Source organism: Cryptotermes secundus, unplaced genomic scaffold (genome assembly GCF_002891405.2).
Source record: "Cryptotermes secundus unplaced genomic scaffold, Csec_1.0 scaffold191, whole genome shotgun sequence".
Taxonomy (NCBI): domain Eukaryota; kingdom Metazoa; phylum Arthropoda; class Insecta; order Blattodea; family Kalotermitidae; genus Cryptotermes; species Cryptotermes secundus.
The window spans coordinates 217,422-230,325 of record NW_019718272.1 but is presented as its reverse complement, the minus strand read 5'-3'; the positions used below and the strand labels follow the sequence as shown (position 1 = coordinate 230,325).

The following is a 12,904-nucleotide window of genomic DNA, read 5'->3' as shown; positions in this document are numbered from 1 at the left end:
CTGAAGATGGAAGCGATATATTCTCCGAAACGTCTGTTCACTTTCAACGGACCACACGGCAAGATAGGACTCTTCAGAGATGGTGTAAATCTATCTCAAATAAATCGGAAAGTCCACGATATCGAAGAAGAGAAATTTGTTAAGCAGAAGTAACTGAACAAATCAAAAATAATATACAGACGTATGCAATATCGAGTGATATGTGGCAGAGACACGCAGTACAGAAATTAGCAACAGATCAAATATTATGAGTAGATGAGATGTTAAAACATTGAAATTCTTGAAGAGAAAGGGAGCACCTGCCATACACTGAATAAATACACTTGGTCGTCGACTTACGACAGACTTCCGTTCTGACTGACAGGTCCCAAGTCGATCTGGTCGTTTGTCGGCCATATATTTATTAACAGTATTTTTTAACCTTTCTAATCTTATTATCATCTTTATATATATATTTTTTTAATTTTGCCTTTTAATCATCTTTTAATTTTCATTTTTTGTGGTCGTAAGTTCGTCCGGTCGTAAGTCGCATAGGTCGTAAATCGACGACCAAGTGTACTGAACTCATAAGAGAAGCCCTCTTGAGTTGCCGATAAAGATCGTTAAATGTAATTAACGATTGTTAAGTAACAGATTGTGTATCTGAAAGTTGGAGAATACCTATAGTTGTGTTTTTGTTTAAAGAAGGAAAGAAAGGCGATTGCAGTAATTATCGAGGGATTATCTTGCTTGTTTCATGTTACAGGGTGCGAAACAGTCGCATTTCTGTCCCTCAAGAAATATTCTGCTTCGTTTAGTAAGCTGGTGTAGTGTTCGAAACTTTTAATACTGGAAAATGAGAGTGGTTTTAGAAAAGTCGGCTGAAAATGGATTCTCATGCCAGACAATGAAAGCATTACGGTTTCTATAAACTGATGTTTGAAATAATTATTGAAAGAAGAGAGGATAAATAAAGTTATGTCAGTAAATCTAAGTATTAGACAGTGGATTCCCTTTTGTTTTTTTTCCGGTTCTTTGTATTTTTGACAATGCTATTAGGATATTGCATAAAAATATTATGTAAAGCGTTTTATATAAATGATATACGTATAAATACTCTCGTATTTGTGTATAATCGCTGCTTGTTCATCTATATTCACGTATAAGAGAGACTACAAGTAATCATTTGCATAATACATAATATAATTATATAGTATTCAATATAAACAATTGAACCCCCTCCCAAAAAAATGTATTCAGAGGAGAAATATGAGCAAAAGTAGGTCTTCCCTTGGATATTAAATATTTTATTAATAAGAAATTTTCGTTGTGAGTTTGCAGTATATTCTGAAAGGCAAAAAATAACGTTCACATAAAACTAATAGATTCCAGTAGCTCTATAAAATGATATGCCTCCCACCAAGAAGTATATATCAAATATGAACCGTACTGAAATCCTATATATCAGTAGCCATAAGCATGCTTTTATATTGACTCATATAAATTTGGCCCTTAACGAATGAAGAATGGAGAAGAATGTAGACTGCATAAATGCATGTACCCAGACCGGCAGCAGGAAGCAAAATGATGGGTCGTAAACACGATGACTTTGAAGAACTGGCAATAATGGGTTTCAAATAATGAGAAACTGTCAAAACAAATGGGTAGAAGATTTGGAAATCATATCCGAAAACAGGAAGCTGTCCTGTCAACACAGATAATTCGCAACTTAAACCAATACTTTGAGGAGCTTGTCCCTTAGATCATTCCAGACAGAAATATCCTGTGGACATGGAGCGTGGACAGCGTAAGGCTGTAGGAACATTAAACAAATGCATGAAACATGTCTATTCCTTGTAAACTTTACCGGCCAAGAGTTTGATCCGTGTTATTTTGTCGGTTATGCTCTTGGAGATATTGTATTGTTATTGTGTGTGCGTGGGAAAACAATTTCACGGATGTATGGACATGTACAAACAATTTCTTCTGTCGAGAAGTTAAATGATAATAATCTCATATTCTGAGTGGGCTAGCTGTAACATAGTTGGTTGAGGCATTATGCCACAAGCTACAAGGTGGCGGGTTCGGATCCCGATGTCATTGGATTTCTCAATTGCCCTAATCCTTCCAGACGCACTGTTGCCCCGGGGTGAATTCAGCCTCTAACAGAAAAGAGTACCAAGAATCTTCCTGAGGGCTAAAGGGCGGCCGGAGCTTAAAACTGATAATCATACCGCTATCTGTGAGCCGGTTGTCTATAAAATGTAGGAACCCCGACGTCTCACAATCCTATGGACCTCCACGGCCTGTTACAGGGACAGCTTTAACCTTTTTTTTTTTTAATCGGCTATTCTAATAACTCAACACCAAGGAGATAAAGATAAATATCTTTATACAGCTAACATGGACCCAATCTTAAAAATACTTGTATTAAAATCCTTCATATTTCCAGCTCTAAAATGCATCGTCAGAAATCAATACAGCTGGCTTAAACCAATCTGAGAAAGGGTAGGTCTAATTTCGTCAAATATTTCGAGGTAGAGAGTGCAATTTCAATCATACAAGTGGGATTTGGCATACTATACCAAACCGTAGTCGTCGTCGTTGTTGTAACTGTCTGCGATTCATACGGACGGGAATTGAAAGTGTTCCGTTGGTAATGAGAGAATGCCATTACCTACACAGTTCCTCTACTGGTAATATAACTCATCGGTGAAAGTAATCACTGGATATTCAACTTTAAGGTCGTACTTAAGCTCTTGATCGTACCTAAAATTACCATAGAGAATGAAACATTATATTCATTGCTACTCATCACTAGACTTTTTTTTAATTGCCAGTGGGGTGGGACTAAGTCCCTTGTACTGCGGCCACTTCTGGCCTATTTTACCAGCCCCAGATGATAGGTGAGGGTGATTGTGGAGCAATTGGTGGAATGAAGATTGGCAGGGGAAACCGAAGTGCTCGGAGAAAACCTGCCCCAGCCACACTTTGTCCACCACAAATCCCACTTGACCAGACCCCGGGATCGAACTCGGGCCGCCGCGGTGGGAAGCCAGCGACTAACCGCTTGAGCTATGGCGCGGCCTTACTAGAAGTTACTTATTTTTGTAAACGTATTCTATTTATTTGATTTGTTTCATTCTGGTCCGTCACACTAATAATACTATAAAAAGAAGTTAAATTTATTTTCGTCCAGTGTGACTGGTTAATATTTTTTTCTTATTTCAATTATTCCTGCCCTTACATGTTTCGGTCTTCAGACACCATCTTCAGAGGGACACCTTTACAACAGTAAATTTGTAGACACTATTACAGTATTAACTTTTAGAACATGTACTATAATAGTGGCTTCTGATTGTGTTGGTGTAAAGGTGTCCCTCTGAAGATGGTGTCTGAAGGCCGAAACATGTAAGGGCAGGAATAATTGAAATAAGAAAAAAATATTAACCAGTCGCACTAGACGGAAATATTTAACTTTTTCACTTAAAGTTCAATTAATTCCACGAATAGAGGACTGACCGTGATACTGCTGCTCAGGCCTGAAGCTCTGCAGCGTATAACTTACCTTCTTCTACCACATTCATATGTTGGTTCTGACTATGTGATAGTTTCTGTGGAAGTAGACCAGAGAGCAGAAGAAGAGAAAAAAAGTGCTGTCTGGTTGACTGAATAGAGACACTTTTAACTTCCCAACAATATTGCTGAAAGTGTATTGGGTAGCTTCCATTGTAAACATAGAAATATATCTACTTGGCCTTGACGTACTAGTTAAATAGTTCAAATTTGTTTTATTCAACAGAATAAATTTGTCTCGGCTCCGTTATTGCGCCTACATTTCGTACTAGGTTCGTTGCTTTAAATCATTGTTTCCCAATGTTTTATTACGTTATAGTCCATGTATTTGTCGTCCGTCAATATTGCAGCTCTTGTTTATTCAATACTTAATTTTAATTTTAGCTTAACATTTTACACTTCGACACAACATGTTTCGGTTCCAAACGGCCATTTTCTGGTGACTTGATATGTTACAAAAACCTTATTAAATTATGTTAAAACGGCTACACTGTTAAAATAATACGCTGTAGTTCTCTTTTCAAGGTAAAACAAGATAAAATCCATTAAACTTTATATTAATCCCCTTATTTTGGTGCATTCTATTTCACCTCACAAGGAGTGTCGTCCATTGTACATAAATGTATGCCTGTCCCAGGTGTTTTGTTTCGGCAGCTTGACCTTCACGTTTGTAGCCTACTTTTCAGTTATGATGGCAATATGCCCCTGGTATGCGTGTTTCCTAGTAGTTTCCTCTTAGCAGACTAGTAAAAAGAACACCACACGCTGTGGAGGAAACACGCAAACCAGGGGCATATTGCAGACACAACTGAAAGGTAGGCTACGAACGTTAAGGCCGAGCTGCTGGAACAAAACACCTGGGCCAGGCATACATTTATGTACAATGGACGTCACCCCTTGTGAGGTGAAATAGAATGCACCAAAATAAGGGGATTAATATAAAGTTTAATGGATTTTATCTTCTTTTTCCTTGAAAAGAGAACTACAGCGTATGGTTTTAAGACGGACAAACACAATGTAGCAGTTTTAGCATAATTTAATAAGATTTTTGTAACATATCAAGACACCTGAAGATGGCCGTTGGGGGCCGAAACATGCAGTATCAAAGTGTAAAATGTTAAACTAAAATTAAAATTAAGTAGTAAATAAAGAAGAGTTGCAATATTGACGGGCAGTAAATACATGGACGTTAAGTTAAACAATTGCAATAGGATGCTGAAATACAAAGTTATATTAAGTGCTGGAGAAATTTACCAGAGTCGCCTGATATTGACACTAATGATGGGAACTTTTCTTAAGTGTAGCATTCAACAGTGAAGCAGTCCACATACACTCCACACCACAGCGTGTGAAACCAAAAACATCTAGAAAATATATAGGCACAGTGCTGCCACAGCAACAAAGAGAACACAAGAATACAGTATAGAAGAGCACATTTTGTTTTAAAATTATTTTAACAATAATCCAACTTGATTTTAAAAAAACTTTAAAATTAAACTTCTTGCGTGCTAAGAAAGATTAGAATATATTGCGTCACTGTATACGAATCGTCATGTATACCTGGTGATGGTCCCATCCAGCCGAAAAATATCGAAAGTATTGTCAGATGTCACAGTGACTAAAGACGGAGTTCGGATTGGTAATTGGATTTATTAACCACATACAGATCGTAACTACAAATAATTATTAGACTATTGCTGCTTTACAATTTGCAATCACTCTACACTCATTTCAGTATATTTCCACTGGTTTCCACTCTACGTTTCCTGGCAAAGAATTTATAACACATGAACTGTTAAAGTGTTACTAAATTTTACACTCCCAATATCGACTGCACACACGAAGTCTTCAAATCATACGTCAAGTCCTCACAGGCTGACTTCTTGCACTCTTTTATACTCCTCAAGCTTACTGCTTGCTTGCTGTACTCCTACAGCTTACCGCTGTATTCCAGCTGCTTCCTGCTCAGCTTAGGAATTCTGATCACTTATATAGACGCGGCACGACCCAGACCTACAGAAAACTCATCACATGATCGCTATCCAGCCAGCCCATTGGCTCTCTGGCTGAATCTACAGAAAACATATATCACGTGACCGCTACTTATTGTTGTGTGGCGTCACCACGGACACAAAACACAGCTTCCCTTATTGTTGCATGCGTGTATTTCGGGCGTGGCCTAGAGATGACGTCCTTCGATTGTTGCATGTTGGGACATATTTAGGGAGCTGTGGCCTGGCAATGGATATTCAAGTTACAATATGAATGGAAACATGGACAAAGCGGTGTCTCAACCAACAACCTACGAAGTATTGCGTTTATGGGACTGTATTACACATAGGTATAAAGCGCTCAGCTGATGCAGCAGGATTCTCAGACACTCTGTTGTGTTTAATGAGTATTTCCCTAACTTAAAAGTATCCTGACTTTATTCTGCCCTGTTTATTGAGGGATATCCAGGCAATGCATAAAGCAGCAATCATTTCGCTCTTTGCCTGACCTAGTATATTGTACATAATTGTAAGATATTATATATAATATGTAATTTAATATTCCACCTGTAACATATATAACTTATTTGAAGTGTTTAGGATAAACTCTGACTTCTTGAAGCATTTCCTTGTCCTTTTAATCCTGTTTTCTGTTTTCTTTTGCCCCGCCAGATAGAGCACGTTACGAAGGTTCAGTACGTCTGGCGAACCTTACTGCATTGCGGGATAACATAGCTGCCACAGGGCCTGGTCGTACTCTTCAGAACGTACTGGAAAAGCAGGTAAGAAAATATCTCAGCGTTTCTCCGACGTATGCACTATAACTGTATATGTATGTATAGCTACTCAGGATGGGCTGTTGTCTGGCCTAGCTCCATGTCTGCGAGCATTCTCTGGTCTACACTGTCATAGACTCTACGGCGACAGCCGTTGTGTCTGAGGTCGGTGCTGTATGGCAGCCTACACGCCACTCAGCGATATTGTGGAACTACCCACGCTTAACGGTGACATTCATTAGTTACGTTTCATAAGCAATGACAGTAGAACAGCTGAGACGCGTTTTCGTCTCACTTCCCGCATCTGAATGCTCAGAAACTTCGCTGGAAATTGTCTCTACCGGCCAAACAAGGCTCATAACTGGGCTTTGGCGTTCTCCGACAGAAATGGTGAAAGGCAAGATTTCAGAAACACTTCTGTAGCTTTACATTTTTAGTGCTTATAACAAGATATACAGATATGAACATGAAACTTCTGCCTTATAAGTCTTAGACATGCCATCTTTTGGCATTTCATGCCATCCGTTTGCAACACCCAGAAGAAAATTATAAATTGTGGAAAATTATGAAAAGAAGATAATACGATTTGCTTCATTCTGGTCCGTCACACTAACAATATCATCATTATCATCATCAGTAATCTGGCAGACGACAGGTCCATAGTCTCTTCCAAAATAATACCTCCACTTAATGCGATCTAGAGCTTTCTCCTTCAAATGACAGTATCTTCTTCTGTTCCCAAGGTCATCCAGAATCTTCTTACCTCTTCTTCCTCGTCTTCTTGTCACTTCTATCCGCCCCTCTATCTTTCCCTCAATAACTTCTTTTAGAAGGCAGTTTCTGCGTAAAACATGACTAACAATATGTATTAAAAATGATAGAACAGTTCCGTCCAGTGTGACTGGTAAAGATTTTTCTTATTTCAATTCCTCATGCCCTTACATGTTTCGGCCCTTGGGGACCATCATCAGAGGAACATATGAAATAAGAAAAATCTTCAGCAGTCACACTTGACGAAACTGTTTTATCTTTCTATAAAAGATAATACCTTTGTGATGAACATCTAAGCACAGACAGAGCTGCATCTGCTAGGCGTTCAAAAGCATCCACTAGCTTAAAATTTAGACCAATTTAAAAATGCAAGATTTGAGATTTTCACGGCGGTGACAATAAAAAATGCCGCCTTCTGGGATGTGGCGCCTTGTAGATCTAGTGTAAACCGACGTTTCGGAGAATCCTCGCTCTCGGATTTTTATACCCTGAAGATGGAGGCGAAACGTCGGTTTACACTAGATCTACACGGTGTCACATCCAAGAAGACGGCATTCTTCAATATTAAAAATGTTGTAGTCGCCTTAATCCGGTAATTAGCCTGTGGCGGGTTATCGAGCTTGTGTTTTGGAGGTCAGGCAGAAGAAATTGTTGACTCCAACTTCTAGGTAATTCGTCACTGTAACATTTCGCAACTATTTTATCAGGTGCGTTTATAATTAGAAGGATTGCAACACCGTTGCTCGTGAAATTTCTTGCTCAGAAGCTGCGCAGAACAGTAAGTTGCAAGCTGTGAAGCCATCCGTGCAGATGTGCACCCCATGCGGAGGGAGAAGTCACGATCACACACGCGTAACAAGTGGACACGTGTTGTTTGGAGAGTCGGCACTCTTCTGCGTCTAATCTGATGCCCATTTGCATGTTCGTGGCAAGTTACACGCTGTCACAGATGCGATTCTCTTGGTGTGCCAACGATATTTATGGAATATTAAAAAAGTAAAGCTATCCCTATACCAGGCCGTGAAGGCCCATAGGGTTGTGAGACGTTAAGGGTCCCACATTATCTAGACAATCGGCTCAAAGATGGCGATAAGGTTGTCAGCCATACGCACCAGCCGCGCTTTACTCTCCAGGAAAATTATTTAATTAATTCCTGGTACTGATTTCTGTTACAGGCTGAGTCGACCCCAGGGCCATAGTGCGGCTGGAAGGATTAGATCAATTGAAAAAACACAATGACCTCATCGGGACTTGAATCAACGACCTTCCAGCTTGTAGCATAGTGCCTCAACCAACTACGCTACCGCGTGCCCCCTGGAGTATTAAAATATATACATGTCTTAGTGGAGGCACGCGATAGCATAGTTGGTTGAGGTACTATGCTACAAGCCGGAAGGTAGCGGGTTCATTTACCGATGACGTCATTGGATTTTTCACTTGATCTATCCTTCCAGCCGCACTATGTCCCTGGGGTCGACTCAACCGCTAACAGAAATAAGTACCAGGAATCTTCCTGAGGGCCAAAGGGTAGTCAGCGCGTGACACTGACAACCTCACCGCGATCTGTGAGTCGATTGTCTACAAAATGTGGGAACCTCGACGTCTCGTAACCCTATGGGCCTCCACGGCCTGTTACAGGGATTGCTTTCCTTATATATATGTGTGTGTGTCTTGGTGACTAAGCTTTGTTGTATGGAATTTAGGAATTCCGTGATAAGGCTGTGCATAACCAGACATTTTGAAGCTTAATTATTGAACGTATGATATGTTTTTAATCCAGGATTTTGTCGTCTGTCGCATTTAAACTCGTCCCTATTAATCTTATTCTTGTTGTGCCATGAAGTTTTATTATGGCCTTCTAGAGGCTTAATTTGCTCCGGAAAGTAACTCACATGTAAGCTCATACAGAAATTTGCTCCGGCCTTCCGGTTAGCATTTATTTTGAGTCAGAGAAAATTAATGAAAGAAACACGCCCCACAAGCTCTGAAATACTAAATCTGTCTGCGGTTTTTCGGCACTGATAATTGTACATTAGCATCGAAACTTTTCAAATGTAGATTGTTCTTAAAAAGGGGAACGTTAATCAGGCAGTATCTGGCTGAAACACTATGGTGTGTTCTGGTATCATTATGTTGCGAACTGATGAACATATTAGCTACTGTAAGTTAATGTTCAGTGTTACACTCGTCCGTATGTAGCTGATTGTTGTTCAGCTGTAGAGCATATAGAATTTCTTTCTTTTTGAAATTTGAAAATTTAATTCCATCCTCACACAAGTTTGCCACTGAATCGTCCTTCATTTGTTTTTGTAATTCGCATAAGGGGGGGGGGGGGAGTCCAGTTGGGTCCACTCGGCACGTCGGCCACTGATTGGCCTATTGAACCCGCCCCGGGTGATTATGATGATGGAGAATTTGGTGGAATGAATATTGTCAGGAGAAACCGAAGTACTCTGAGAAAACCCGCACGCTCTAAGTGTTCTCAGTCTACTATGTCTTCGCCGGTTGTCTGGTAACGGCCTTCAGCGCCATAGATGCCTCAGCTCCACTGGTCAGCGGCTTCTGACCTCGCTGGCTTGTGGCTATCTCACAACTGAACTCGGTATTGCTACACAAAGATTACAACAGTAGGGGCTGCCCCACCTCTCACTCCGCCACCACCGGAGACTGTTTGCGACGACCCTCTACAGGTCTCTGTCCCAGCTGCTAACCGCAGACTCAAGACTCCGCTAGATTGACTTGCCTGTGTTCCGAGTCTCCAGATATCGCCTCTGCACGGATCCAGAGAGAACACCGCTTTCAGCAGTTCCTCTGTTGTTGTGTATACATGTTGCTGTGGAAATGTGGCGCGGATCGCATAGTGAACACCGGGCCATGTAGTGTGCTGTTCCCTAGCAACGGCTGCCTCAGCTGGCTTCACAATCTTGGCTTTCAGCAGATATATCACATTAATGCCTCCTTAAGGCTCTTTGTCCCGAGTAGCTTACAGACTTATTGCCATTTTCTTCTTTTCTGATCTGGGGGGGGGGGACANATTCCGGGAGTGGTTGGAGCTCTTGCATCTCTGGTTCTGTGTGGCTGTGTGCAGTCTCTTATTTTCCATGGTCTCTGGCCGGTTCTCCACAAGTTACTGTCTCTGACTTTGCGGGGTCTGATAACCCGACTATTCGTTTTGACATCTCACGGTCTCGTTGGCATTTCCCTTGCTTCCCAGTGGTAGCTGAGCCGGACGTCTCTTCTCTAACGTCGGTCCTGTAGGGTACCTCGTACAACACTGTCCTTGGGCCTCCTTTTCCGTTGGTTAACTCGCTGCTGGTTCCTGGTCCCTAGATCGGTCGTCCGGTGCTGCGGTACGAATAGGAACGCTGCTTCCAACAATTCCTCTATTGTTGCGTACATCCCCTTTGCTGAGGGAACGTAGCGCGGACTGCATAGAAGACACCGAGTCACTTGTTATTACCATGTTTTTCCCCAGTAATGGACGTTTCTTCTGGCTCCGCATTTCTTGCTATAAGCAAATATGCCACAATGTTAAGTGTTGTAAGATGAGTGTTTCTTCGGTCACTTGATGCAGGTGAATGGGAATTGTTGGGGGGGGGGGAGATTTTTTGCGAAGTCGTTCAGACGAGCCTAATTCCACTGGGTAGACAGTTGCTGGAAGAGTTTAGAGGAAGGATTCACTAGTGGTCGCTCTCGCATATCTGTGTCTAAAATTCACATAAAACTTTGGTTTGCATTGGACGGATGGAAACAGAAGCCGCCCGACAGACTTCGGTCCGCCCNCGAAGAATACACGGTGCCTAAACCCAGAAGACAACTTTCTTCAAGTATATATGTTGTTTATTCGGTTATTCGTTTACGATTATTACGAAGGCAAGGTCTTGGAACGGATGGAATTATTTAAGATTACCGTCTTGGACATTGGCTACTACACAGAAGTAGCCCATGATGACGAATGTCGGCCGAGTTTCTGCCTAGCTGTCTCAAAGTTACAGGTCAGTTGTATTGTCGCTGGGCTGGCACGTTCGCTGACAGTGGGCGGCACCGAAGTCTGAGGGCGTGAAATTAGTTCTGGTTCCAACTGTAATTAACGCGCTATAACGGAAATGTCTTCTCTTCCTTTCGGTGAAAAGAATGAGTACAAAAGCAATGACGTTTTTATCTGTGGGAGAACGGACAAGAAACGCCTCCAGCAGTTTGTGTTTTGTTTCGCAATTCCTGCTGCAAATGAAATAAACTTCTCTTTCTGTCAGAACGAACTGAGGGTGTAATGACATGTGCCTCCGAAACGTCGCTTGAACCAGAGAAAGAAAGTTCTTTAGTATTCGAGAGAAACAGCCTTTTAACTTTGCTTCTAATATATTACTCCAATTTAAAGAAAAAGCAAGAAGGGACCAGGACTGTACGTACATTCCCAAAGGGTTTCTGTATTGGTTTCTTGGCTTAAATTGTTTTCCAGCCCGATTTTGTTTCTGTTCATTTAATTTGTAGAACCTGTTTTGTTTTAGAGTGATATTGAAGCGCATTTATTTCGTAAAGTTTATCAAATGACAAATTGTAAATAGTTGACTTGTGTCGTTGTACTGTCTATATTTAACACATATACACTCATTCATGGAGATGAGCTCTTCTTGAGAAGCCGTCAATTGGGCAGTTACTAAAAAACTTCCCAGTATTTTATGGAATCCGAAGGTTCATTACGGCGTTCACAAGAATCCTCCACTGGTCCCGATCCTCAGATAGATCGATTCAGCCCATACCATCCCATTCTACTGCTCTAAGATCTCACCTACCTACATTTTGCTTTTCCTAGTGGTCTCTTTCCTTCCGGCTTTCCTATCACTATCCTATATGCATTCCTCGTCTCCCCAATTCGTGCTACATGCCCTGCCCATCTCGTCCTCTTTGACTTGATCATTCTAATTATACTTGGCGAAGAGTACAAGTTATGAAGCTCCTCAATATGCAGATTTTTTCAACCTCCTGTCACTTCATCTCTCTTCGGTCCAAATATTCTCCTCAACACACTGTTCTCGAACACCCTCAGTCTATACTCTTTCGTACATAACCACAGTAAAATACAACTTCACATATCTGATGGTCTGAAATCTTACTTTTTACCTGCTTCACCCTAGACGTTTAGTCTGTAAGGTTGAAGAGTAAGCCACGCAAAGCCGCCATGAAGCGAGCAGCAGGCGTAGCTGCAGTACTCTTAATTTCGTCATCACTCTGTCCACTGCCTGCACTGGCTGTAACTCTGTTTCGTGTTCAGTTATTTCAATAAAGAGTCAGTGAAGTCGTAATCGAACACAGGAATCTAGGGATTATGGCTATTAGCTCGGAAGTTTGTTTCCAGTTTTCTCTAGGCACTTCCCTTAGTCGCCGATCACAGTGGCCGCGGGGTCTGAGACATGAACTGTCTCCGCCCGCTCGAAATCTAGGATCGTGGGATCGAATCCCAGTCATGTCATGTCTGTCTGTCTGCTATTATTCTCTGTTTATGTTTAGTGTCCTCCTCGTTGGTGAGGGGGTTTGAGTATGCCAAGGACCCTGAGAGCTATACCAGCGGTAGCGTAGCTACTGGCAGGGCCTCCCTTGCTGGACAGGTCAAAGGGTAGGCATCAGACGAAGAGAGACACCAAAAACCAAAAACTGATGCCGGAAGCAGCGTCATCAGCAGCGACTTGAAGCACAGAACAAATGATGCTCGAGATGGTTCAAGTTCGTATAGCAACAGGCGTGACCAGAGTGGTTTGAACGGCTGTTGTACTGCGATGTGGAAAGCAAATGGAAAAACTACCACATTATCAC

General features: G+C 41.5%; 1 protein-coding gene across 3 annotated transcripts in view; it reads left to right on the top strand.

The window, feature by feature from the left end:
• LOC111873679 overlaps positions 1-12,904 on the top strand; it is a 980,223-nt gene that overhangs the window by 900,653 nt on the left and 66,666 nt on the right. For all 3 annotated transcript variants that reach the window (XM_033755436.1, XM_023868634.2, XM_023868704.2), the window contains one exon: positions 6,219-6,328. In XM_033755436.1, the coding sequence (XP_033611327.1) occupies positions 6,219-6,328 (110 nt within the window). The remainder of the gene's footprint in view (positions 1-6,218; positions 6,329-12,904) is intronic.